The sequence below is a fragment of the Moschus berezovskii genome, chromosome 27, assembly GCF_049115385.1.
Source record: "Moschus berezovskii isolate FMDL1 chromosome 27, NW_MosBer_1.0, whole genome shotgun sequence".
Classification (NCBI taxonomy): Eukaryota; Metazoa; Chordata; class Mammalia; order Artiodactyla; family Moschidae; genus Moschus; species Moschus berezovskii.
The window spans coordinates 34701397-34729077 of record NC_142486.1 but is presented as its reverse complement, the minus strand read 5'-3'; the positions used below and the strand labels follow the sequence as shown (position 1 = coordinate 34729077).

Sequence of the window (27681 nt, the reverse complement as noted above, 5' to 3'; positions counted from 1 at the left end):
GGGATGGAACCTGGGTCTCCCTGAGTTTGCAGACAAATTCTTTACCATCTGAACCACCAGGGAAGCGTACTACCGAATGAATTTTCCACTGAAACCCAGTGTTTCTCAACTTTTTCTTCCCATTGTCACTCGCTTAAGGGGCCTTGTTTTTTGGCCGCACCATTCTGCATGTGGGATCTTAGTTCCCCAACCAGGAATTGAACCCACACCCCCTGTAGTAGAAGTGCAGAGTCTAAATCACTGGACCACCAGGAAAGTCTCTCAAGAGGCTTTTTAGACATTATTTTTCTTAATTGTCCTCCCCAACCATGAAACTTTAATACCACCCTGTTTCAGTTTCCTGTTACTGGCATCACAAACTACCACCAGCCTAGGGATTTAAGACAACAGCCGTTTATGGTCTCACAGATCTTGTGGGTCTAGAATCCGGTGAGCCAAGCTGAATGCTCTGCCTAGCAGATCACAAAGCTGAGGTCAGCTCTTAGCTAGAGGCTCCGGGGGAGGATCTGCTTTGGGGCTCATTTGGGTTGTTAGCAGAGTTCGTTTCACATGGTCCCTCCACCATCAAGCCAGCAATGTATGATCCAGCCCTGTTTGTATCCCTTCTCCACCTCTGCCCTGAGCAAAGGGCTCGTGTGGTTGCAGTTAACCCACCCAGAAAATCCAGGACTGTCTCCTTTCTGAGCTGAATAAGAAGCTTAATAACATCTGCCCAGCCCCCTCTGCTGTGTAACATATTCACAGTTGTGGGGATGGGATAAGAGTAGGGTATCTTCTTGGAAGCCACAGTGGTGCCCACAACACACCTATGATACATGGTATGCATATACCTATGAAGAAGTGTGAAGCATTAGTCACTCAGTTGTGTCTGACTCTTTGCGACCCCATGGACTGTAGCCCGACAGGCTCCACTGTCCATGGAATTCTCCAGGCAAGAATACTGAAGTGGCTTGCCATTTCCCTCTCCAGGGGATCTTCCTGACCCCGGGATGGAGCCTGCATCTCCTGCATTGCAGCAGATTCTTTACTGCTGAGCCACCATGGAAGCTTCCCCTTACTTCTAACAGAGCATGGACAGACTCGTGCTATGTGTGCTCTCTATCCCGTCTGGCTTATCTCACTGATAATCCATCTGGATGTGTGTCCTTGGTAGCCAAAGGGCATCCATCCTCCCGGCTTTAATTGTTCCATTGTGTGAACGCACTGTAATTAGCATCCTTCCTACCTCGGATGAGCATCTGAGTCGCTTCCCACAAAGGCCACTGCTGTGGACCTTCCAGTGTGTCTGTTGGTGACACAGTCATGCGTCCCACGATACAAGGTGTAGACACAGCCAGTCCATCTCTGCAGCAGTGTGCACACATGGTCAGCCTCAGCAGATCCCCAGATCCCCGGACAGGTTTCCCTCTGGCCACTCCCCAACCCACCCCTCCCCCACTCTGGGCGCCACGTGTCATTAGGGCTTCCATTTTTCTCAGAGTGTGACATCATGTCCACACATAAGGGGTGTGATTCCCAAAAAGAAATCAAAGAAAGACAGGAGAACTGAAAGCCTGACCCCGGCACGAACCAGCTCTTATTTTTGTATAGTATTTGTATATTTGACTGCCTTGGGTCTCGGTTGCAGCACGTGGATCTTTGTGTGTGTCATGCAGGATCTTTGGTCGCAGTGCACGGACTCCCTGGGCTTCCTCCCCGCCCCCGTGGCTCAGTGGGTAAAGAATCCACCTGCCAATGCAGGAGTCACAGGAGTTGCGGGTTTGATCCCTGGGATGGGAAGATCCCCTGGAGGAGGGCATGGCAACCCACCCCAGCGATCTTGCCAGGAGAATCCCACGGACAGAGGAGCCTAGCGGACTCCATCCAGTCCGTGGGGTCACAAAGGGGCGGACGCGACTGAAGCGACTGAGCATGCGCGCACACTCTAGTTCAGTGCGCAGGCTCGGTGGCGGGGGCAAAGCTCCGTGTCATGTGGGATCTTAGCTATCCAGCGAGGAATCGAACCCATGTCCCTGCACTGCAAGGAGGATTCTTAACCACTGGACCAGCAGGGAGGTCCCCTTTCCAGCCATAAAGAAGCAGCAGAAGATAACAAGAAAGAACCCAGCTCCTCTTTACCTGTGGGCCGGTGTACCTGCCTGGGAGGGACCTGGGGATGCTTCTCACCTCCGATGGGTTGATAAGTTCAGGGGCTGCTCTGGCAGAAGCCTCGTCCCCCACCCCAAAACCCAGGGTGTCTGGCGAGGCCTGTCGGTGTCTCCGAGCGTGTGTTTACATTCAGAGCTCAGCTTTGTTTCGAAACGTTCTGCAGATCCCAGATGCCTCAGCAGTTGGTGCTAAAAAACTGTGTCAACAAACATGCCAGACACATTTGCCGTGTCAGCTGCCTCCGGAGGCAGAGTGGCCCCAACAGCACGTGATTTCCAGGCCCAGGGATTCTGATTTGTGGGGGCAGGGGGGTGGGGAATGCCCTGCGTCCACCTATCCCTGCCAAGAACCTGGACACCACCCCTCATCCTCCCTTCCCCCACACAGGCGGGGACCAGTCCTAGCTCCCCTTCTTCCACTTGGAGTTTCCCATCAGCCCCTCTCCATCGCTCCCTCCCACCTCCACGTCCATTCTCACCTCCTCCAAACCATCCTCCAAACTGCTCTGTGCCTGGAACCCTCTCCTGGTACCCACTGCCTTCAGGATGCCTCCCAGCTCCTCCTCTTCATGTGCAAAGCCCTTTGTGATCTGGCTCCTGCTTCTTCAGCCTCATGTCTTTCTTTTTTTTTTAATTAATTTATTTTTATTTTTTTGTTGTTGCACTGGGTCTTCATTGCCGCAAGCAGACCTTCTCTAGTTGCAGCGATCGGGGGCCACTTTTCCTTGTGATGCGCAGGCTTCTCACTGCGGTGGCTTCTCTTGTTGCAGAGCACAGGCTGTAGGCACAAAGGCTTCTGTAGTTGTGGCGCGTGGACTTAGTTGGTCCTGTCATGTGGAATCTTCCCGGAGCAGCAATTGAATCTGTGTCCCCTGCATTGGCAGGCGGATTCCCATCTATTGTACCACCAGGGAAGTCCCAGCCTCACTTCTTAACATCTGTTCACTTAATGATGGATGGAATACCTACTGTGTGCTGGGCACTGTCCTTGGTCCTGACCTTGGTGACCCAATCACTAGGTTACAGTCCAAAATAGTCTGGACCAGTGTCTGGACCACGGATCAGATCTGCCTAGATTGCCACCTAGACCATAGTCTGGATCAAGGTCTAGATCACAGTCTGAGCTGATGTCATTCTTGCACAGGGCTGGGTGTGGGGCAGGGAGACTGGCAAAGCCTTAGAGAAGTGACCATTGACCGCTGCAAGCTCAGCAGAGTACATCTGAGGCATCAGACAGGACGACCTTGATTGACGTCTTCCAAACTCTTAGCGAGAGATGCACTCAGGTGGTGGTCATGATGTTCTCCCTGTCCTGAGCTGGCTACTGCCAAGTCATTGAAGTCCTGAGATGGTGCTTATCAACCCTTTCATACCCCAGCCACATCATCTATAATTCATGTGCCGGGTCACCTGGATCTAACCGGTTGCAGTTAGAACTTCTTATGTCCCCGGGGCAGCCTCATCACACTGCTCACGGGTTATCCAATAATTACTGGTCATCACATATGCCTGGTCACTGCAATGAATGATGAGTGCCCACTGACATCCGTGGTACCTTGGCTGGGCTGGCCATAGGGCAGCTGACCGTGTCAGCTAAGACATCAGTGTGACCTCCAGGCCTTTCCACCTGCGTGATTCTGTCCTTCAGGACCAGCTCCTACCTCATCCGTAGGCTGTGTCCTCTCACTGGCTCCTGACAAGCACCTGGGAAGGAATCCTCATTTTCTCAAATAAGGACCAGAGAGGTTAAGTGACTTGCACCAGGTTGCACAGCCATTTAAACCAAAGCCCATTCTCCTCCTTCTGCACTTTACAGCTGCTGGGTCTGATGGCGAGGATTCTAGAAACCTGTCCTCAATTGATTCTGCCACCCAGAGTCCCAGATACCTTCTGTTCTTAATGAATGTCACGCTTTGCCGAACAAGAACACCACCCCCACATCTTGCCTGGGCCCAGAGAGGCAGTCATCCTGGCCATCTTCTCTGTGAGCCGCTTCCCTACTACCTGTGCTGGAAATTCAGCTCCACCCTGAGCTCATGATGTGTTTGATTTCCTCAGAGGCACATTGACTGTGTGCGTGTGTGCTTAGTTGCTCAATCGTGTCTGACTCTTTGCGACCCTACAGCCAGGCTCCTCTGTCCATGGGATCCTCCAGGCAAGAATACTGGAGTGGGTTGCCATTTCCTTCCCCAGGGGACACAATGAATGTCTTGAAGCCAAAACAAAAGACTGGTCAGTGGCTCCCACAGGCCACCCAAGGTCTCCCGTCTCTGCCAAGCATCTGTAGTTTCAGGTGGAGGCTGCCTGCAGTGCCGGCAGAGACTGGGATCGGAACTCAGCCAACCTGGGTTTGACTCATGGTTCTGCCTCTTTCTGTCTGTGTGACTTGAGGCAGGTTGCTTGACCTCTCTGATCCTCTATTTACCCGGCTCTACAATGAAAAGGGTTAACTGCCCCCATTGCTTATTAGACCTAGCCAGCTAGTCACAAAGAAGAAAAAGCAAGAGAGACACGAGGATACCACGAAGTCTAGCGGGCCACACCGAATCGCAATACCATGGGAGGATGGGTGCTGGGGCCCGCCTGTCCTTGAGTTTCCTCCTGTTTGGATTTGCACTGAGTTTATTTACACAGCTGAGTCTGAGAGAGTGAGGTGCCTGAGAATTTCCAGGCTCAGTCAATTCTTCCTTACTTTTTAACTTGACTCTAGGATCTTAGTTCCTGGACCAAGTGTTGAACCTGGGCCCCTTGCATTGAAGGGCTTCCCTGGTAGCTCAGATGACAGATAATCTGCTTGCAATGCAGGAGATGTGGGTTCGATCCCTGGGTCAGGAAGATCCCCTGAAGGAGGGAATGGCAACCCTCTCCAGTATTCTTGCCTGCAGAATTCCATGGACAGAGGAGCCTAGTGGACTATAGCCCATGGGTTTGCAAACAGTCAGACATGACTGAGCAATTAACACTTTCACTTGCTTTGAAACCATGGAGTCTTAACCACTGGACCGTCAGGGAAAATCCTCCAATCCTCTTCTTGATGACCTCATTGCTTATCTGCTATGCAGACCCCACTCAGACTCTTACTGGCCCTTCAGGGGGCACTGGCTGAACCTGGAGAGACAGATCAGCTCTGTTCTTATCCCCATTTGCATTTCCACTTGCATCTTTTCCATAACGGTGGACACATGTTGATACATTTATCAACATCCACAGAAGGTACACCACTCAGTGAGCCCTAACATACAACTGTGACCTTTGCGCATGCCATTTTACCAGCAATATACCATTATCATCAGTTAACGTACCTCCGTTTGCTTAACCTAATTTTGGCATTTAGAGTGGTTCTCCTTTTTGTTATAAGTGACGCTTCCTCGTTTCCTGGGTTTCAGAAGCGCGTGTCTGTGTAGCGTCAGGTGTGCACTGTTGATTTCCTTCCAGAGGGAATCCTCTAGACCTCAGTTCAGTGCAGTTCAGTCGCTCTTTGCAACCCCATGAATCACAGCATGCCAGGCCTCCCTGTCAATCACCAACTCCCGGAGTTCACTCAAACTCACGTCCATCGAGTCGGTGATGCCATCCAGCCATCTCATTCTCTGTCGTCCCCTTCTCCTCCAGCCCCCAACCTTTCCCAGCATCAGAGTCTTTTCCAGTGAGTCAACTCTTCACATGAGGTAGCCAAAGTATTGGAGTTTCAGCTTCAGCATCTCTAGACCTACATCTATCAAAAAAAGGAAGTTTTCTAACACTACTTCTCTTCATAGGCAGCTCTTTCATTAGCCAGCTTCTTCATCAGATTGCTCTCCTACGCCTCACTCTCTTTAAAACTTACAGTTACTGAGACCTCTTTCCCCATTTTTTTTAAAAGTATAATTCACATGAGGTCAGATCCATCCTTTACCATATACAATTCTCTGGGTTTCAGCAAACGCATAAACTGGGAATTCCCTGGTGGTCCAGCATGGTTCCATGGCAGGGGCATGGGTTTGATCCCTGGTCAAGGAACTAAGATCCTACAAGCCACCTAGCGGGGCCAAAAAAATAAACAAAACTTAATTTTTTTTTTCAAATTTATTTGATAATTTTTAAAATAATTTTATTTATTTATTTATGTTTTTGCTGTGCTGGGTCTCCATTGCTGTTCAGGCTTTTCTCTGGTTGCAGGGAGCAGGGGCAACTCTGTCGTTGCAGTGTACAGGCTTCTCATTATCGTAGCTTCTGTTGCAGAGCACAGGCTCTAAGGTGTGCTGGGAATCTTTGGAAAAGCAGGCAGGCAGTTTGTCAATGTAAAACTGCCTTCAAGGCGTCCTTCTTTTTTTTTTTTTTTTTTTGCTGCAAAAAGCTTTATTGTTTCCATTTGGTCCAAGGTTCCAGAGAGGGCTCCAGGGTGTTAAAAAGCTGCCTAGTGGCTTCAGAGAAGGGCTTCAGGCAGCCCTGACCTTAGGTGGGTTCTTCAAAGGCCACTGGTCTCCAGAAGCTCCTAGTCATGCTTGACAGTGAGCCTTTCCAAGAGATACTCACCCAACCCAGCCTGGGGACCAACCAGCCTGCGGAGGGTGGTCAGGATCTTCTTGATGAGCTTCACTTCCTCATCTCGAAAGTGGTTCTCCAGGAAGTCACAGATGTGGGGGTCTCCGCGGGCAGAAGCCAGGCCATGCAGATCCAACAGGGCTTGATTCAGGTTCTTCTCTACGAGAAGGGCGGCTTCCATGGAGTCCTGGGTTTTACCCCACTCATCTTGAGATGGCTTCGGCACGTCCAGGAAGAGGGCGCGGCCGCCACGCTGGTTTTTCAGTTTCAAGAGACGCTCCGCGCCCTCGCGCTTCTCCTTGGCCAATTCGCGAAAAAAGTGACCCATACCCTCCAGGGCCACATCATCGCGGTTGAAATAGAAGCCCAGAGAGAGGTAGGTGTAGGAGGCCCTGAGTTGTATGTTAACCAGATGGTTGGCGGCGGCCTCCACCTCGGTAAACTAATTCTAACGAATCTGGGAGCTCATGATTGGTCGGTAATAAGGAGTTAAAAAAATGGTGGCTGGTCCCGGTGATCGCGGACAGCTGAATGGCTGATTCCGGAGGTTGCGACTGGAAAAAAGTTTGGAGGGTGGTCGGAGGCTGGAGCAAGGGGCGTCCCTGAGTCTGTTCCGTCCAAGCACTGTTGAAGCAAGAGACAGATCCACGGGGCCGCCGAGCGCACTTCCCAAGGCGTCCTTCTTAAATAAAACATTTTGGTGTTGTTCAGTCGCCAAGTCGTGTCCTACTCTTAGCGACCCCATGGACTAGTATGCCAGGCTTCCCCGTCCTTCACTATCTCCCAGAGTTTGCTCAAATTCATGTCCATTGAGTCAGTGATGCCATCCAACCATCTCATCCTCTGCTGCCCCCTTCTCCTCCCGCCTTCAGTCTTTCCCAGCATCAGGGTCTTTTCCAGTGAGTTGGCTCTTCTCATCAGGTGGCCAAAGTATTGAAGCTTCAGCTGCAGCATCAGTCCTTCCAGTGAATATTCAGGGTTGATTTTGTTTAGGATTGACTGGTTTGATTTCTTTGCTGTCCGTGGGATTCTTAAGAGTCTTCTCCAGCACCACAGTTCAAAAGTATCAATCCTTCAGCATCAATTCTTTCTTTATAGTGATAGTGCAATACCCCAGCCAAGAAACTGACACTTAGTTTTCAACCCAGAGCCATCCTAGTAGATTTCTCTAAAAGTGCAGGAAAATCTGTCATTCCTGGAAGTCTGAAACTCATCCACTCTGAAAAGCATTGCCGGTGGGTGGGACCTGGATCAGGCAAGAAATCATTGCTGGCATCCTGACTTTTTTTGCAGAGCACGTTCATCAACAGACCTGCCCTTGGAATCCTTCCTCCGGAAAACTTTGTGGAGAAGCTCCGGGAGTCCCTGCTCTCGGTGAGTGACTCCCTGGGGACAGACTGCAGCATGAGGTCCCACCTCCGCCCGCCCCACCGCTGGCCCTTGGCTCTGATCTCCAGGAAGCCGGAGTAGCTGAGGAGGAAAGGGTTGACTCCGCAGCAATTAAGGATGGAGTGCTTCTACGTTAGTCTCACTCTTCCTGCTGTTTCTTTCAGGATTAGTCTTTTTAAATTTTTCCTTGCAAGAAAAGCTGGGATCCCTCGTGTGCTGGGGGGTGAGGTAGGGGGAAAGGGAATCCAGGGGAATTTAAATTAGCACGGATCCCACAACTGGAGCTTTGCCTGTGTCCCTCATTCCTCCCCGACTTTGGGTTTCAGTGGCCACAACGATCAGTGTCCTTCGGAATCCTGACTTCCCACCTGTAAAATGTATAGGCGGTGGTGGGGAGGGCCATTATGGGCTTTATTCACCTTTTCTCCTCTCTGGTCTCCAGCCCCCAGGCCTTTCTGGGCTTCTCGCTCACCCTCCCAGTCTGACTGCATCCAGGACTCCATACCTGCTTCCCTGCCCGCATGTAGTGGCCCAGCTGGAGGGAGGAGGGAGTGGGGAGTCCACGACTGTTTCCCTCCCCACAGGTGGCTCCCAAAGGGATGTCCCAGCTCATCACGATGGCCTGCGGCTCCTGCTCCAATGAGAACGCCTTCAAGACCATCTTCATGTGGTACCGGGTGAGGTTTGGGGCATGCATGCGTGTGCACACACACACACACACAGACACAGAGGCTCCTCAGCCCCCAACCGCACACTCGGCCCTTGTCCAATTATTCACCCTGGTTGGCCGAAATATTGGACATCAGTGACCATGTCCAAAATCCAGGGAGGGCCACTGGCTAGTCAAGCCTTTCTAAATATCCCAGCAGAGAATGGTACAAAACCTCCCCCGTGTGGTGGGCTATTTTACCTGGAATAACGTACCATCTCACAGATCTTCACTGTCACCAGTAGAACAGGGATGAGCCTTATCCGTCCATCTATTTCATCGCAAGCATTATGAACGGTCTCGTGCCTCCGTCCATACATGTAACATTGACATGTGTGAGCAGCTCTTGAGAAAGCACCCCCTCATTGCCTAGATGTGGGTCCAAAGCAGCAGCTCTCCCTGCCCTAGAGCATTTCTGAGAATCTTTTATGTTTCATTTTGTCAGAGCAAGGAAAGGGGCCAGTCGAGTTTCTCCAAAGAGGAGCTGGAGACGTGCATGGTCAACCAGGTGAGCCCAGCACCCCCTCCGCCCAGGTCCTGGGGCCTGGGGTGCGTGGGGTCCTGTCCTCCTCAAGTTGGAGGGTGTCTCAGTTTGTAAAAAGAAAAAAAACATCTGTGAAGTGCAATAAAACAAGCTGCATCTCGTATCACATTTGGAGATGAACAAAGGAAAATGACCAGAGGGTATTCTGGAGTTTGTGGGAGAAGGTGCTGGAGTTTTTCTTGGGAGTCTCAGGGATTCAATGGAGTTGAGCCAGGTCAACCTCCCAGAGACTCAGGGGCCCCCAGGGTGGCCTCTGCAATGTCCCCAGCAGTTCTTCCTGAGTCGCCTGGAGGCAGGTCTGATTTCCTTGCCTGGTGGAGGGTCAGAAGGCAGTGCTGCTGTGCCGTTCACTTAGGGCCAGGAGAGGTCTGGGGGTTCGTGAATTCCTCCTGCACCCAGGGGCAGCCCTGGAGGGCCAGGAAAAGCTGGTGTTCCTCCCCTCCTGCTGGTCCAAAGCCTGGGCGTGTCCTGTGAGGGGACCAGCTCAGCATCAGGTCATGGGAGGCAGATACTATCCCATACCTGGCCCACCTGCGGGCTGTGGGAGCCAGAGCAACCGAAGCAGGGAAGGGAAGGGGAGCTGGGAGGAGTTTGAAGAGCCCATCGTCGGCCAGGGTGGTGATGGAAAGGAGAAAAGGGGTGGCGGGGGCCCCGGGCCAGCATGTCCACCCACCTTCAGGCGGAAAGATGGGCGCCTGTGATGCAGAACTTGTGAGAAGACAGAGGTTCAGAAATGTATCTCATGAAACCTCTTGATTTAAAAAAAACAAAAAACAAACCCACAGGCTGAATATTGACCTCTGGTGTCCAGTTTGTACCTTCTACCTGTGAAGGGACCCCTGGTTCTTCTGAGACTTCACACTCCTCGAGGTTCATGCGGGCAGCCATCTAGGTCCCTAGTTCACAATCCTGACCGATGGTTGTTTCCTGGTTCCAGGCCCCCGGGTGCCCCGACTACAGCATCCTCTCCTTCATGGGTGCTTTCCACGGGAGGACCATGGGTAAGGAGGGCCGTGGGATCCGGAGGTGGCAGGTAGAGTGACAATAACAACAGAGTGATCGCTGCCTCTGATCGGGCATAGCAGCTTCCACTTACGGTCTCCTTGATTGCACACCACTCCCTACAGACTAGGGGTGGCTGTTCCCACTTTGCAGATGTGGAAACTGAGGCTCAGCAAGGGAAGGAACATTCAAGGCCATTCAGTGGCAGAGCTAGGATTTAAACCCTGGCCTCTCTGCTTTCAAAGAGTTCAGTTCAGTTCAGTCGCTCAGTCGTGTCCAACTCTTTGCGACCCCATGAACCACAGCTCGCCAGGCCTCCCTGTCCATCACCAGCTCCCGGAGTTCACTCAAACTCATGTCCATCGAGTCGGTGATGCCATCCAGCCATCTCATTCTCTGCCGTCCCCGTCTCCTCCTACCCCCAATTGCTCCTAGCATCAGACTCTTTTCCAGTGAGTCAACTCGTCACATGAGGTGGCCAAAGTATTGGAGGTTCATCTTCAGAGAGTTAGTCTGTGATAACTCAGAAAGCAACGACATGTACACACACACAAAGACACAAGCGTGCCCCTTCAGCCTCCAGATGTTCCCAGAACTGGGGTTCTGCAGGCGCCGGGTCTCCCCAGGCTGCCACATATCATTCTCAAAAACAGTCTGGCAGAAACCAACACAATATTGTAAAGCAATTTTACTCCAACTAAAAAGTAAATTTAAAAATAAATAAAAATGTTTGCTATGGTCCTATTTTATTGAAGGTACCATTCACTGAACGCACAGTAGTTCTGAAATGAAAAAAGTACAATCTTTGCCTTCAAAAAAAATCTAATAATTAGATAAAGACTTTGGGAATTAAGAGTATATCTTGACCTGCCGGAAAGTTTTTATAACTACTGTGATTAAAACCATTCATGAAAATTTAGAGAGACCATGTAATGGATTTGTTGTTGTTGTTGCTGTTCAGTCACTAAGTAATGTCCAACTCTTTGCAACCCCATGGACTTCCGCACACCAGGCTTCACTACCTCCCAGAGTTTGCTCAAATTCATGTCCATTGAGTCAGTCATATAATGATGTAATGAGTTGATGATGTAATTATGTAATGGATAGAGGTGTTAATTCTGTTTATGAGAAATCCAATCTCCATTTTCTGTGATCCAAAACATAAAATTTAATAAATTCACAAACTTTGAAATTCTAAAAAAAAAAAATGGTCCACCTTCCTTCCCCGAGCCAACCTCTGCTCTTCTGTTCTGCTGGGCTTAGGTTGCTTAGCAACCACGCACTCCAAAGCCATTCACAAGATTGACATCCCATCCTTCGACTGGCCCATTGCACCGTTCCCACGGCTGAAATACCCTCTGGAAGAGTTTGTGACAGAGAACCTACAAGAAGAGGCCCGCTGTCTAGAAGAGGTAACACCCGGCCCTCCTGGCCCTCCCCTCAACACCCCGTCCCGACCCTCAGCACCCTGAGAATTAGTCCAGAGAAGAGGAATACACGCAGAGTGTCTGAGGATCCATGTGGCACTCCCTGGGTGGGACTCAGGGACAGGGAGCCACGTGTCCCGATGTTCCATGTTCAGAAAGGTAACGAGTCACTGATTTTGCCACCCAGCCTCCATCACCCAGCTTCTGGTACCAACTTCTGTATCATTTAAGTTTCTTTGGGGACAAGCTTCACTGACTCCAGAATAAGAGAAAATGAACTGATGGAAAGAATATGGGACAGCTCATAGGCAGACTGATCCCAGGGGATCCTCTGGTCCACTGTGTGTCAGTCTTCTCCAGAATCCTGGGGCTTTTGGGGGAGCCCTGGAGGTTGCAGGGAGTCGGGGAGGGACTGAGGATGGGCAACCCTGGTCACCACGCCTTCACTTCAACCAGCAGCCCCGCCTTGATCTGTCCCAGATATTAGGGTTCCATGTAAGACGTTGAAAGGATTCTGTTGTTTGAGGGGGCAGGTGGGGAGTGGCTATCACTCTTCAGATTTGGATTTGGGCCCAAATAAGTCTGGTTTGCCTCTTACCCACGTGTTTCTTTTGAATTAATAGGTTTCACCTACTAGGTGTGAACCTAGGTGCTAGGTATTTCGTTGTTGTCCTGGTTTAGTCACTAAGTTGTATCCGACTCTTTTGCGACCCTGTGGACTGTAGCCTGCCTGGCTCCTCTGTCTGTGGGATTTCCCAGGCAAGAATGTCGGAGTGGGTTGTCATTTCCTGCCTCAGGAGATCTTCCCAATCCAGGGGTCGAACCCACATCTTCTGCATTGTAGGCAAATTCCTTACCGCTGAGCCACCTGACTAGTTCCGTTCCGTTCCGTCGCTCAGTCGTGTCCGACTCTTTGCGACCCCATGGACTGTAGCCTACCAGGCTTCTCCGTCCATGGGATTCTCCAGGCAAGAATACTGGAGTGGGTTACCGTTTCCTTCTCCAGGGGATCTTCCCGACCCAGGGATCGAACCCGGGTCTCCCGCATTGGAGGCAGACGCTTTAACCTCTGAGCCACCAGGGAAGCCCCACCTGACTAGTTAGTGGTACATAAAAGAAGCAAGATGATGGAGACCAGGCAAAATAAGGCCAGCCACATGTCACCACAGCTTTTATAGTCATCATATTTTTAAAAAGTAAAAAGACCCGGCTGAATAATTTTAATAACATTTTATTGAACTCAGTGTATCCCAAAATATTACTGTGCCAACATGTCATTAATATTTTTAAATTATTGATGAGATATTTTTATATGCTTTTTTTGTGTTAAACCTTCGAACTGCTGGGTGTATTTTAGACATAAAGCACATTTCAGTTTGGACCAGCTGCATTTCAAGTGCTGGATAGACATGTGTCTCTTCTGCATCCTATCAGAAAGTGCAGACTAGTCAGAAACACAGCGCTGGACAAATAAATGAAAAAATAGCCATGCAATGACAAATTGCAAATGACACTCAAAGCAAAAAAAAAGCGCCTGACAGCTTCCTTGGGGCTATTGGCGAGGCAGAGTCCAAAATTACATCATTCACATAGATGACTTTTCTTTAATTCTGCATGACAGAGAAAGATTGCACTTGTTACTCTATCTGGGTATGTGGTTTGGGTGTTTTTTAATGAAGTATAATTATTAAATTATTAATGAAGTATCACTATTCCTTAATTATTTATAAGATGATGCCTGTTTTAGAACAAGACTCCAAGAAATATAACCACTTGAGGAAAATCAGATGTTTTTCTTACTACTCCACAGTTAAAGACTTTTGTTAACAGTTAAAGACTTTTTTTTCTTGTAATGACTTATAGGGAAGGAGAATCTGAAAAAGAGAGTGTGTGTGTGTGTATGTGTGTGTGTGTAACTTAGTTTGCTTTACACAGCAACTAACACAACACTGTAAATTAACTATCCTTCAACGTTTTTTTAATGATTTTAATGTAGAAGGGTGCCCATTTCTCCACATCCTCTCCAGCATTTATTATTTGTACACTTTTGATGGTGGCCATTCTGACTGGTGTGAGGTTGTAACTTACTGTACTTTTGATTTGCATTTCTCTAGTAATGAGTGATGTGGAGAATCTGTTTATGTGCCTGTGGGCCACCTGTATGCCTTTGGAGAAATGTCTATTTAGGCCTCCTGACCATTTTTTGATTGGGTCATTTGGTTTTTTGTTACTGAGTTATATGAGCTGTTTGTATATTTTAGAAATTAAGCCCTTGTCTGTCACATCATTTGCAAGTATTTTCTCCCAGTTCATTGGTTGTCTTTTTGTTTTGCCTATGGTTTCTTTCACTATGCAAAAGCTTATAGATTTGGTTCAGTTCAGTTCAGTCGCTCAGTCGTGTCCGACTTTTTGCGACCCCACGAATCACAGCATGCCAGGCCTCCCTGTCCATCACCAACTCCCAGAGTTCACTCAAACTCACGTCCATCGAGTCGGTGATGCCATCCAGCCATCTCATTCTCTGTCGTCCCCTTCTCCTCCCGCCCCCAATCCCTCCCAGCATCAGTTTTTTCCAGTGAGTCAACTCTTCACATGAGGTTTGATTAGGTTCCATTTATTTATTTTCGCTTTTATTTCTATTGCCTGGGAGACTGACCTAAGAAAATGTTGGTAAATGTTCTGCCTATGTTCTGTCCTAGGAGTTTTGTGGTGTCGTGTCTACATCTAAGCCTTTAAGCCATTTTGAGTTTACTTTGTGTATGGCATGAGGGTGTGTTCCAACTTCATTGACTGCCATGCAGCTGTCCAGGTTTCCCAGCACCACTTGCTAAAGAAAAACTGTCTTTTCTCCACTGTATATTCTAATGATAAGACACCATGACATCACCAACATAACTTCCAGGAGTCCACAGCACCCCCCATGCCCATCCTCCTCGGGGGCTACCCAAGAGCCCCCACGAGCCCTTGTCCCATCCCCCTTTGGAATCTAGGTGGAGGACCTGATCGTGAAATACCGGAAGAAGAAGAGGACGGTGGCCGGCATCATTGTGGAACCCATCCAGTCTGAGGGCGGAGACAACCACGCGTCGGACGACTTCTTCCGGAAGCTGCGAGACATCTCCAGGAAGGTCAGTGCCCAGGGCCATTTAGTTGGTTTTCCAGAGCAAAGGGTGAGCCTGGACTCCTTGTAAACGTCCAGATGTTTCAGAGGCTACCTGTGGGCCTCGTGGATAGAAAACTTGGGGCTGACGGCAGGAGAGGGGTTTCTTCCCTAAAATCTTCTTCCAAAGTTAGCCTCCAACCTGCCGTCTTAGGTGGTGGTGGTGGTTTAGTCGCTAAGTCGTGTCCAACTCCTTGCGATCCCATGGACTATAGCCTGCCAAGCTCCTCTGTCCATGGGATTCTCCAGGCATGAATAGGAGTGGGTTGCCATTTCTTCCTCCAGGGGATCTTCCCAACCCAGAGGTCAAACCCGGGTCTCCCGCTTTGCAGGCAGGTTCCATCTTCGGAACATTCTCAAACAAGAGAACATCCCAGGGAAAGCCTCAGCCCCCTCGTCCCTTTTCTTTGAAGGGATCCCACCTCATCTTTCAGCCCACTGTGGTTCACTCTCCACAGAAACCAAATGAACAAACTTTATTTTAATATCATGTCTATTTTGGGCTTCCCAGATGACCCTGTGGGCTTCCCTTGTGGCTCAGCTGGTAAAGAATCCACCTGCAATGCGGGAGACCTGGGTTCGATCCCTGGGTTGGGAGGATCCCCTGGAGAAGGGAAAGGCTACCCACTCCAGTATTCTGGCCTGGAGAATTCCATGGACTGTATAGTCCATGGGGTCTCAAAGAGTCGTACACGACTAAGCGAATTTCACTTTCACTTTCAGATGACTCTAGTGGTAAAGAACCCGCCTGCCAATGCAGGAGACATAAGAGATGTGTGTTCGATCCCTAGGTCGGGAAGATCCCTTGGAGAAGGGAATGACAACCCCCTTCGTGCCTGGAGAATCCCATGAACAGAGGATTCTGGCGGGATACAGTTCACAGGGTTTCAAAGAGTCAGACACTACTGAAGCATTTAGCATGCCTGCATATCTGTTTTAATGTGTCTTGCATGTATAGCTGGCCCATCCAAGCAGTCAGTTCACAGATAAAGGTGATATAAATTGATTTAAACACAGATGCTAAGTAAATAATAGTCCGGGCAGACTTCCCTTGTGGTCTACCGGTTAGGACTCTGTGATACCACTGAAGGAGAAGGGGCAGGGGTTCAATCCCTGCTCTGGGAACTAAGATCCTGCCTACAGCACGGTGTGGCCAAAATTTAAAAACCAAAAAAATTAAAACCAATAATAATAATAATAGTCTGGGTGCTGAGCAGAGCTGGCAAACACAACACCTGAAGTTTGGGAAATGGGGCCACCTTACCATCAGGGCACACTTTCTTCTGAGCACATTGGCCTGCTCAGGGACCAAAGCCAGTGGTTCAAGGAGCCTTTGATGTTCCGATTTTGTTCCAGTTGGGCAGTGGGAGGCCATGCACAGACAGGAACTGCCCTCCTAAGCCTTCGTTTGGTTTTTGCACAGCCTGAGAACACAGGCTGGGTGTGAGGATCAGAAAGCAGTGGCTTTGGTCTGGATTCGGGGATTCGAGGTCTGAGGTGGGCGGGTCCAAGGTGGGCGAGGTGTGCGCGGTGTTCATCTCTCCCTCACCCCGCCTCCGCCAGCACGGCTGTGCCTTCTTGGTGGACGAGGTCCAGACTGGAGGAGGCTGCACCGGCAAGTTCTGGGCCCACGAGCACTGGGGCTTGGATGACCCGGCGGACGTGATGACCTTCAGCAAGAAGATGATGACTGGGGGCTTCTTCCACAAGGAGGAGTTGCGGCCCAATGCTGTGAGTGGGGACCCCGCCTGCCTGCCCCCCCACCTCTGCTTTCCAGGGCAGGGGCGTTGCTTTCTCTTAACTGCTTCTTTCTCACCAACAAGGCACTCAGTAAAAAACCTGAATGTCTCACAGAAGTTTCCAAAGCCTTATTTCTTATCAACCTAATTGAAAGGCAATGGTTACAATCACCCCAGCTCTCTCTGCAGGGTTGACTTTGTAGCAGTCTGTCTTCAGGCTTCTAATTTTTCTCTCTGTGCACAAGCAAAAATATGTCACCAGCTGCTGCCATGAACAGTGCCTTTGTCTCTGACCCAGTTCTAAATACTCTGCTTGTACTTTTAATCCTTACATTTGCATCTAACCAAGCAAATGTTATTTTTCTCTCCCATTTTGCTAATGAGGAATCAGGCACAGAGACATTAAGTAAGTTGCTTAAGGTCCCACAGCCGGTTAAGTGACAAAGTCAAGATATAAACCCAGAGCTCATGCTCTTAACCACTTTACTGGACTGCCATATGTCCATACAGATTCTCTCTTTCTCTCTCTCTCTCTCACACACACAGAGTCATTAAGGGCACAGGGTCCCTCCTTCCATCATCCTCCTTCATATATAGCTTCTACCCTCAAGGTCACCTCATGATCCAAAATGGCTACTTGGGCTCCAGCCCTCAAATTTCAATTCAAGGCAGTAGGAAGGAAAAAGGAGGCAAGGACAAAGTGGCCCACTTCGCATCTTTAGCAGCCTTCCCAGAAAACCCACAGCGTTTCTACCACTTTTGCCTAAGATCTGTCCACATGGCCACTCTTAATTGCAAGAGAGGCTGGATGGTGTGTTTCAGTTGGGCTGCCCTGATACCTGAAAGAGGAGTAAAGCAAGTGGTCTTTAAGGGTCAGACTGCTGTCAGTCACTCCTGACTCCACCAAAGTGCTGTATTTTCACAGACACATCACTTAACCTTTCAGAACCCCAGCTCATCCTTTATTAAATAAGAATTGTGGTGATGAGGAGCTAACTGTCTCAGTTTCCCCAGGACTGAGGGATTTTCCAGGACCTGGATGAGTTGGTGTCCCTAATAGTAGTAACTATAAGACCCACAGGGCTTCCCCAGTGGCTCGGCTGTAAAGAATCCGCCTGCAGTACAGGAGACGCAGGCTCAATCCCTGGGTCGGGAAGATCCCCTGGAGGAGGGCATGGCAACCCACTCCAGTATTCTAGCCTGGAGAATCCCGTGGACAGAGGTGACTGAAAGGTTACAGTCCATAGGGTCGCAAAGAGTCGAACACTGCTGAAGCGACTTTAGCACACACACGTAAGACCTACAAAGTTGCTGTGATGCAGAGAACTTGGTGAGACCATGTGTTATCTTCCCAGCCCTTAGCAGCTGCTCGCCGAGTTGATCTCTCTCCTCTTAAATGGGGAGAAGTGTGTCTGAGGGTATGTCTGGAACCTTTCTGATACCCCGTGATATCTGATTCTGATTCCAGCCTTACCGGATCTTCAACACGTGGCTGGGAGACCCGTCCAAGAACCTGCTGCTGGCCGAGGTCATCAACGTCATCAAGCGAGAGGACCTGCTGAACAACGCAGCCCATGCTGGGAAGGTCCTGCTCACGGGACTGCTCGACCTCCAGGTACCCCGCCACCCCGGCCCCATTCCAACCCTCCGAGACCCCCAACCATGGCTCCCCACGGCCCCTGGGGCAACAACTGAGGCCTTCAGGGTGGCATCGCACCCACTGCCCCAGAGATTCTGGATGGGCTGCACCATTTCTGTAGGGAGCGCCTTCCTACCCCTCATTTCCAATTTTGTTCCCGGTTCCTGAGCTCCTAGTTTTCCGCTAACATCTTCCTCTGAGTTCACACATCCCTCCTTTGAGAAACCTCCCCAACACCCCTCTCTCCTTCCCACCCGTGTGCCGCCTGTTCCCTCCCCTGGACCATCTTCTGCACCCTGATCACTCCATAGCACTGCTCTCCAGGGGGACAGATTGCAAGCTCTTGTTGTTCAGTCATGTCCAGCTCTTTGCGACCCCATGGACTGCAGCACACCAGGTTTCCCAGTCCTTCACCATCTCCTGGAGCTTGCTCAAACTCATGTCCATCGAGTCGGTGATTCCATCCAACCATCTCATCCTCTGTCGTCCCCTTCTCCTCCTGCCTTCAATCTTTCCCAGCATCAGGGTCTTTTCCAATGAGTCAGTTCTTCGCATCAGGTGGCCAAAGTATTGGAGTTTCAGCTTCAGCATCAGTCCTTCCAATGAAGGAAATGGCAACCCATTCTAGTACCCTTGCCTGGAAAATCCCATGGACGGAGGAGCCTGGTAGGCTACAAGTCCTTGGGGTGCAAAGAGTCAGACACAGCTGAGCAACTTCACTTTCCTTTTTCCCTTCCTGGTACGTGCTCTGGAGATATCTGTTCTTTACAATCTCAGATCGGGGATAGAGATATACAATGCACAGTCCTCAGTGTCAAACCTTCAGGCCTTCCATGACTCTGTGTAGCCCTTCAGCTAGTGACGCCCTTTCTCAGCAACTCCCTCAAGGCTCTGGGAACAGTCACTAATGGTTTTCCATCAGTCACATCAGTACTTCAACATCTTGCTTTCAAGATGTTTTTCCACGATGTACTTGTTACTGCTCCCAGCCCTTTTCCTGGGGGTGATGAGAAAGTCATTCTTATTTTTCGAAGAAGCTCTGTCAATTATAGCACAGGCCTGTGCATAGCATGTTCCCTACAATACTGCACAGCAAGAGAGGCCACCACAATGAGGAAACCGTGCACCACGAGTAGAGAATAGCCTTCCACGCACCGAAACTAGAGAAGAGCTCGCATAGCAAGGAAGACCCAGCACAGCCAAAAATAAAGAAAAGTTAAAAAAGAAAAGACGTTGCTTATCTGAAATTTATCTGGGTGTCCTCTATTTTTCTCTGGCACCCCTAAGCCAGAACAAGTTGAAGTTAGAAAAATATAATTCTCATTTTCTGGATGGCAGTGGGGAGTTTTAAACCCAGGGCTGCCTGATGGCAGACGCTGAAGGGGTTAAGTGTGGCTGCTGAGACAGCTGAGAGCCCCTCCAACTGTGCTGCATGTAGCTCGAAGGGGGATTTCTTTTTTCTTGAACTGGATTTGCATTTAGACTGAGGCTGGGTGGGAGCAGGTGCTAGAAAAAGCCTCTGGGAAGGATGGAAGCAGAAGGACCATCCCTCCTGCTGCCCGTTCCTTCCCCCATTGCCAGGGTGGCAGGGGAAATGTCGGACACTTCTATGTCCCCTGGGGGGACAGCTGGGCCCCAATTGCAGTTGTCGGTGCTGGAGCGTGGACACGCCAGGGCCGGCCGGGCTCTGCAAGGATCCTGTTGTTCTGAGGCTGTCCCTGCCCTGAGCCGAGTGGCCATGAAGTCCACGTGGGCCGATGGCTGCCTTGGCTTTTTTCTTTTTTACTGCACTGGGTCTTCGTTGCCGCGTGGGCTTTTCTCTAGTTGCAGCGAGCAGGGGCTAACCTCTGGTTGAGGAGTGCAGGCTTCTTATTGCGCTGACTTCTCTTGCTGCGGAGCACGGGCTCTAGGATGCGGGCATTGTGGTGCACGGGGCTCAGCTGCCCCGCATGACGTGGGATCTTCCCGGACCAGGGATGGATCCCGCATCCCCTGCACTGGCAGGCGGATTCTTAACCCCTGGAACACCAGGGAAGTCTTGCCTTCCTTTGCATGGATGCCAGCCTTGTCTCCCAACTGCAGGCCCGGTTCCCCCAGCTCATCAGCAGAGTCAGAGGGAGAGGCACCTTCTGCTCCTTCGACACTCCAGACGAATCCGTGCGGAATAAACTCATTTCAATAGCCAGAAACAAAGGTAAGGCACCTGGGGGGCAGGGGGTGGGGGGAGTGACCACAGTTTCTGGTGGGGGGTCCAGTAGGGGCACAGAAGGTGACCCTTCACAGGACTAAAAATAGTCTGAATCTCCTTTTTTAAAAGAAGAGAAAGTTACCAGGGAGCTTTATTTGTATGTTGATTCATGTGGCAATATTCCCCAAGTGGTGCCTACGCTGGAAAGGATCAGGAAACCTTCCTTCAAGGAGTTTTCAGTCTAGCAGGAAGGGGTGACATCAAAGAGAATATTTCAGAAATGATCTATTACAGTTTTAAGTCCTAGGATGGAGGAAAAGGAGCTAGAGAGCAAATAGCTGGGGGAAATGTCCAGGAAATTAGGGAAGGCTTCCTGGAGGAAGAGGCATTTTACTGGATGAATAGCAGTTGACCAGGTGAAGAAGGTGAGAAGGAGCATTTTGGGCAGAGGGAGGAAGGTGTTCCTTTAGCCGGGTGAGTCGGGGCTTAGAGTGTGACAAGGGACAGAGGCAGTGGCGGGTGCATCAGGCTCAGGTGGATAAGGTTCAAGATTCCAGACTTTCTCCTGAGAGCTATGGGGGCCCTGGAAGTTTTAAGTGGGGGAGATCAGAGTGCCTGCTGGGTGTCTTTCACGTGGAGCATCTTAGAGGATCCCAGCAGCAACCCTGAAGTGCAGGGTAATTCATCTCCTCTTGAGAATGGAAAAAAAAAAAAAAAATACAAGTCTCAGAGACACTGTGTGACCCAGGCAAGGAATCCAATCTAGTCAAAGGTGAAGTCCCCCTTTAAAATAAGCACAGTCTGGGGACTCCCTGATGGTCCAGTGGTTAAGACTCTGCACTTCCCCTGCAGTGGGCACAGGTTCTGTCCCTGGTCCAGGACACTAAGATTCCCGCAGGCCATAAATAAATAGATTTTTTAAATAAAATAAGCATATTCCAGGAATTCCCTGGTGGTCCAGTGGTTAAGACTCTGCGCTTCCACTGAATGGGGCACGAATTCAAACCCTGGTCCGGGGAGCTAAGATTCCCACAGGCCATAAATAAATAGATTTAAAAAATAAATTCCAGGAACTCCCTGGAGGTCCAGTGGTTAAGACTCAGCACTTTCACTGCTGGAACCACAGGTTCTGTCCCTGGTTGGAGAACTAAGATCCCATATGCTAAAAAATAATAATAATAAGCAGATTCCGTCTCTTGGACATGCTGCTGACCTGCCCACACTTTTGTAATTTACTTCTTTTTTTCATAATTGTATTTATTCAGTTACTTTTGGCTGCACTCAGGCTTTCTCTAGTTGCAGGGAGCAGGGGCTACTCTCTAGACGCGCTCAGACTTCCCATTGTGGTGACTTCTCTTGTGGCAGAGCACGGGCTCTAGAGCACGTGTGGCACACAGGCTTAGCTGCTCCGTGGCACGTGGGATCTTCCAGGACCAGGGATCAAACCCGTGTCCGCTGCACTGGCAGGCCGATTCTTAACCACTGGACCACCACGGAAGCGCTGTAATTTAGTTCTTTACTTATTTTCTCTCCCTGCCGCACCACGAGTTCCTGGAAGGCAGGGACTCAGTCTCAGGGTTTCTCCATCAGCAGGGCTAGTTTGGGGCAACAGAGCTGACATTCGCAGTTGGAAGGGAGGGAGGGAAGAGAGAAGGCTGGGTGAGCTGGGCGATGGGCGAGAATGAGAAGGAAGGCTGGATGGGTGGCTAGGGGAAGGATGAAACAGTCCAGATGGATGGTAGCACCCCTGTGTGACAGCCCCCCTGGGGAACCCCCAGCAGGTGACTCTGAGCCCAAGCCCCTAACCCAGCCACCCCTTGCCTCTCCTTCCAGGCCTGATGCTGGGGGGCTGCGGCGACAAGTCCATCCGCTTCCGTCCCACTCTGGTCTTCCGAGACCACCATGCCCACCTGTTCCTCAACATCTTTAGTGACATCCTGGCTGACTTCAAGTAAAGAAGCCCTCTCCTCCACACTCTGAGGACGGCCTGACCTCAACCGTTGTTCAACTGATTAGTTCGCCTAATTCATGTTTTCACTCAGTTTCAGAGGTGAAGGCATAAACTGGAGGGTTATTCGTGAAGAGGGATGTCTCTGGTGGCTTGGGGGCAGGGAGGGGCTGGTTGGGGTCTCCGCGGAGCCGGTGGCGTGCATTGGTTTTCAGCTCAGAGATTCTGCTTGAGCCCTGGACTTAGTCTTAGGATGGTCCCCGGGGGTTCTGGCCACGTAACTGCCCTCTGGGGACCCCCACAATACCTTTGGAAGCCAGTCAAGAGAATGACACCTGCTGCTGGGGCTGGCGGCTGGGACTCCTGGGTTCCATTCCACTCGAGTGACACATTCAGAGAGTAGAGGATGTTGGTTCTCCCTCCCCCATCCTATGCAAACAGACTCGTGTCCCCCTCCTCCCCGCTCTGAGCATGTCCCGTGGGCAGTGCAGTGATGGGCAGGACAGAGCATAGGAAGGCAGGATGGCAGGGACATGGGACTGAGCTTCGGGCTGTGGGAAGAGGGTCTTATAGCCACTCCCCCGATGCATCTGGGGATTTCTCTCCAAACTGTGAATTCTCTCCTTGATGGGGCCTCGTCCTGGGAGAATCTCTGGGCAGCATCACCAACAGGTCTTAGTCACCACACTCATCCCCCAAGTCCCCTCCCTCCTGTTAGGCATCAGCCCAGACCTCCCTCCTAGGAAGGAAAGCTGTAGCCCATCACCCTGGGACACACTCCCGGGACTGTCAGCCCAGGCTGGGGACAGCAGAGACTCCCCTCTTCCTGTTCCCCCAGCATCTGGGGTCTGACTTTGGACCCCTGGTCCAGGGGGAACCGTTTCTCTAGCTTCTGCTCATCCACCTCTGCTCCACATGTGAGCAGCGCCCCAGGAAAGGCTTTGCCACTCCATCAGAGGGAATTGGTTACAGGACCAGGTTTCTTCTTGTGGGAGGCCTCACGCATTAAACGCCCAGAGCTCCAGGCAGGAAAATGCAGCACAGCCTGTCAGGGCACGGCAATTCCCTTGTCGTTATTGCTCTGAGTCAGAGATTTTCCCGCCATGCGTGAGTGTGAGGGGACCAGGCAGGTGATGCTTAGAGGCTTCACTGGATGATGGCTAAGGTTCACGAGGTCTCTCCTGGAGGTGAGACAATTTTGCAACTGATTTGACTTCATCCTAGATCAAAGAAGTTTGGTTTAGTGGGTAGATGAAGGAAGTCTGTCCAAAAGGAAGTCACTTGGGTCTCCCCACGCCTTGGTTGACTGTTTTGCGGAGCTGGGCAGATCAAGAATCTCAATTCAGTACTTTTCTCTTTTAATAACTAATCATCCAAAGATCTGAGAGTGCTTTGGTTCTTTCTTCCCGCTTCCACTGTTCAGCAGATTTGGTCATCAACCTATCTTTGCTGAGAGTGAAAGGCAAACTCACATGTTTAATAAGAACACGGACAGACCCATGAATGCTGGTTCACCCCACATCCTGCACTCTAGTGCTCATCTGTTGCTTTTAAGGAGCTTGGCTGTGTCTGAGGGCATGTGCACTGCCAGCTAAATGGAGTTCCCTCTCTCTACAACTTTCACTCACTTGTAGATTCATTTATTTATCCCGTCATTCATTCATGAAACTTGCATTAAATACCTGCTCTGTCCCAGGCCCAGTGCTAAGCACTAGAAATCCAAAGGTGAAATAAAACCTAGTCCCTGCTCTCAAGGGACTCACCCTCCCATTGGGAACAACAGACTCTTAACCAACAATCAATGCAGAATGGCAAGTGCCATAACAGCAGTATGTGTGGGAACATCAGGAAATCAGAGGGAGTGACCTGAGCCACCTAAGGGTCAGAGGAGGGTCCAAGGAGAAAGTGACATTTGAGCAGGGTTTTGCAGGATGCGTAAGAGTTCACCTAGCAGACAAGGCAAGGAAGTGTTGCAGAAAGGGAACAGCATATGCAAAGACACGTCTGTTCACAGCCTCACACTTTTCACAGGGGATCCAGATTCCACAGGCAATATCCCAAGATTCAAGGCCTTATTTAACAAACAAGCAAAATGCAAACCAAACCATACTTCACATATGCTTTCTCTGGAGAACCTTAGCATCAGATCCAAACATACAGTGAGATTCCTGGAGTCCAGAAGGTTTTTAAGCCAGTGTATAACCAGAAACATGGCTCTCTTTGGTGGAGAGAGTGGCTCCAATATTTTGTTCTCTCCCCAGAGGGCACAGACAGAGAAATGAAATCTTTTTTTTCTTTAATCTGGAGAGTCATGACCAGATTTATTCACTCCTTACCAAGGGAAGTTACTTCTTAGGAAACTTTTAAAGCCATTTATCAGCCAGTTCTCATTGACTCAGGGCTGACTGAGTTCCTGAGACATCCTCTTTTGGGGGTGGGGGGTGTCTAGGCTGGAAGAATTTCAAGGTAAAGGTTCTCAGCAGTGTTCAAGAAACTTGTCAGAGGTTAGTGGAACACAGGGAGAGCAGAAGACAGGTGCAGAAGAGTTTTTGTGACCTATGGTCCGGAAATGAATCCATCCCACAGTAGTGCAGAAGAGTTTTTGTGACCTATGGTCTGGAAATGAATCCATCCCACATTAGTGCCATGGAGTTTAGTACGTGTCGCTAGGAAATCTCATCTCTTTTACAGAAAAACGAGGTCCAGTAATAGCAAATCTTAGCACATCCTCACTTTTATTATAAATGGGTGTTTTTTTTATAATTTTTACTGACACTCAGTAATCATGCAGAGTTGTGCACATTCATCTGTCTCTATATCTATGCGTGTCTATATCTATCTATCTATCAGCTCATGGTAGAAAACCATAGCTAGGGAACCTCGCCGACTTACCTGCATACAAAGTGATCTTGTTTACAGTATTCTGTTGACAGTGCCAATAAATGATAAAGAAATTAACATGTGACAGTGTAACGGATGACCCTATGCCCAATTCCATGAATTCAGTCTGTTTCCTGTGTTAATCAGTATTCTTAAATTAAAAGCAAAATGTTTATAATGGAAACATCTGCATGTAAGTGGTCCTTTTGGTTAGAAATGGTTTTGGTAAGGACACATTTGATGGGTTCTTATTAAGCACGTATGATAAGTGCTCAATCATAACTCTTCGGATGTCTTGGGGGAATTCTGTGCCTGCATTAAGTCTGCCTTGGGCTCAGGAAGCCTGCTGAGGCCATTCAGTTCATCAGAGTTCATCCACGGTATACCACGTGTTGGGGGTGGACAAGGCATGGTCCTCGGCTCACCTGCCATGGGCCCGTGTTCAGGACCAGGATACAGGAGGACGCTGTTTGTGAACAAAGGACAGGCCCAAGGCAGGGTGGAAGCTAGGCTGCTGAATTTCAACTTCACGGTTGAGAACTGCTCCAGTGACTCAGAGGAGGGGTAAAAGGCATTCCAGACCAAGAGAACAGCTAGCTGAAGGCTGGGTGAGGCCGGCAGGTCTGTGGAATTTAGCACGACTATATCACAAAGACAGGGAGACAGGAAGAGCCTGGACACCAGGCCAAAGAAAAAGCCAGGCCGTGGATCCAGAGGGCCTTCCGAGCCAGGCTGGGCCTTCCACACAGTGGTGGAGCCACCGAAGGTCTGGGGGAAGGGGGTAATCAACATACATTCTCAAAAGAATGTCCTGAGTGTCCACTGTGAACAACATAGAGCCTGGACCACCAGGTAGGAATCTGTGACCTCGAGATGACCGGGCGGCCCGACCAGGACAGCAGTGAAGGGCTGGATGGGGAGAGGACGTGCACAGAACCCACAGAGTCCAGGACGCTGACAGTCCACACTAGACACCTTGTGTTGCTTCGTTTTTTACTATTTTTTAATTTATTTGGCTGCACCAGGTCTCAGTTGCAGCACATGAGATCTTTTTTTTTTTCAGTTGTGCCGTATGGGATCTATTTCCCTGACCAGGGATCGAACCCAGGCCCCCTGCCTTGGGAGTGTGGAGTCTTAGCCACTGGGAAATCCCAACACTGGATGCATTTTGGAGTTGCCCTAAAGAGCTCTAAAACTCCTAATACTTGTACCCCACCCCAAACCAATCCAACCGCATTCTTTCTGCCACCGCTTGAGGTGGTGAGCTGAGGACCAGCTGGAATCAGCCCGCGGGCAGGTGCAGCATGGGAAAGTAGGGAAGAGACGCTGAGTCAGCACCTGTGGGGAGGAAAAAAAAAACCAGTCCGCCTCTTCGGTCCTCCTGGTGTCCTGACCTGGAACCAGGCAGGGGTTGTGGGCTCCTGACTCGCTTCTGTGCCCAGCTGTCCCCGTACCCCTACACAGTCCTTATTTTTCTCACGTGGAAAATGTATGGTTTGGATCACAGGATTTCCAATGTTCCTTCTGGCTGGGACACCCAACACATCTATGAAATAATTGCACTTGGAAAGTAATATCTACCATTAAATGTGCTTTTAAGAATAATCACAGGTAATGATAATATTTATCATTTGTTTGAGCATCTGCTACACGTAAGCATATTCTGGTGAAAGGGAAAGTGTGAGTCAAGAAGTTATTTCCGACTCTTTGCGACCCCATGGGCTATAGACCTCCAGGCTCCTCTGTCTATGGGATTCTCCAGGCAAGAATACTGGAGTGGGTTGCCATTCCCTTCTCCAGGCGATCTTCCCTACCCAGGGATGGAACCCAGGTCTCCTGCATGGCAGGCAGATTCTGAGGTACCATCTGAGCTACCAGGGAAGCCCATATTCTGCTGGGGCTTTGTGATTGTCACAACATGCCTATACATGTGGCGACCTGTTTGTAAAAGGAGAAGCCTGGTGCTCGAGAGAGGTTGGAGACCCTGCCCGGCATCATACAGCCTGGAAGCAGGGGTTTGAGACACGGGGGGAGGTGTGTGTGCACACACTCCATCAGCATGGGGTTGCTTGAGAAGCGACCACTCAGGACACTTCTGCCATTCTGGCCACTGGCCTAAGGAAGTGGACTTGAACTGGCCAGCATGAGTGTAAGCTCCTGAATGTGTATCCCTAAGGCAGGTAGGTGGAAGGTGCCAGGACTTCTGTTAAAAAGTTACTGTTTCCATTTTTCTGTCCTTCCCGCATGCCCCCAGGAGCAGGCAGGACAAAGCAGGAGAATGATCAGCTGCTTTCTAGCCGGGCGACCTTGAGCAAGTCCCTTCACTACTCTGAGCATCACCGGCAGTGAGACTGATCATGGTGATGCAGCTGACACTTATTCAGG

The 27681-nt window shown here is 50.0% G+C and overlaps 1 protein-coding gene across 1 annotated transcript in view; it reads left to right on the top strand.

Moving 5' to 3' along the window:
• Positions 1-25471, top strand: part of ABAT (4-aminobutyrate aminotransferase) — a 91704-nt gene extending 66233 nt beyond the window's left edge. The window contains exons 7-16 of the mRNA XM_055409453.2: positions 7965-8045; positions 8645-8737; positions 9215-9277; positions 10251-10314; positions 11579-11727; positions 14733-14870; positions 16466-16633; positions 18110-18256; positions 20363-20474; positions 22302-25471. Coding sequence (XP_055265428.1) covers positions 7965-8045; positions 8645-8737; positions 9215-9277; positions 10251-10314; positions 11579-11727; positions 14733-14870; positions 16466-16633; positions 18110-18256; positions 20363-20474; positions 22302-22423 — 1137 coding nt within the window. The 3' untranslated portion in view covers positions 22424-25471. The remainder of the gene's footprint in view (positions 1-7964; positions 8046-8644; positions 8738-9214; positions 9278-10250; positions 10315-11578; positions 11728-14732; positions 14871-16465; positions 16634-18109; positions 18257-20362; positions 20475-22301) is intronic.
• Positions 25472-27681: the final 2210 nt, after the last annotated feature.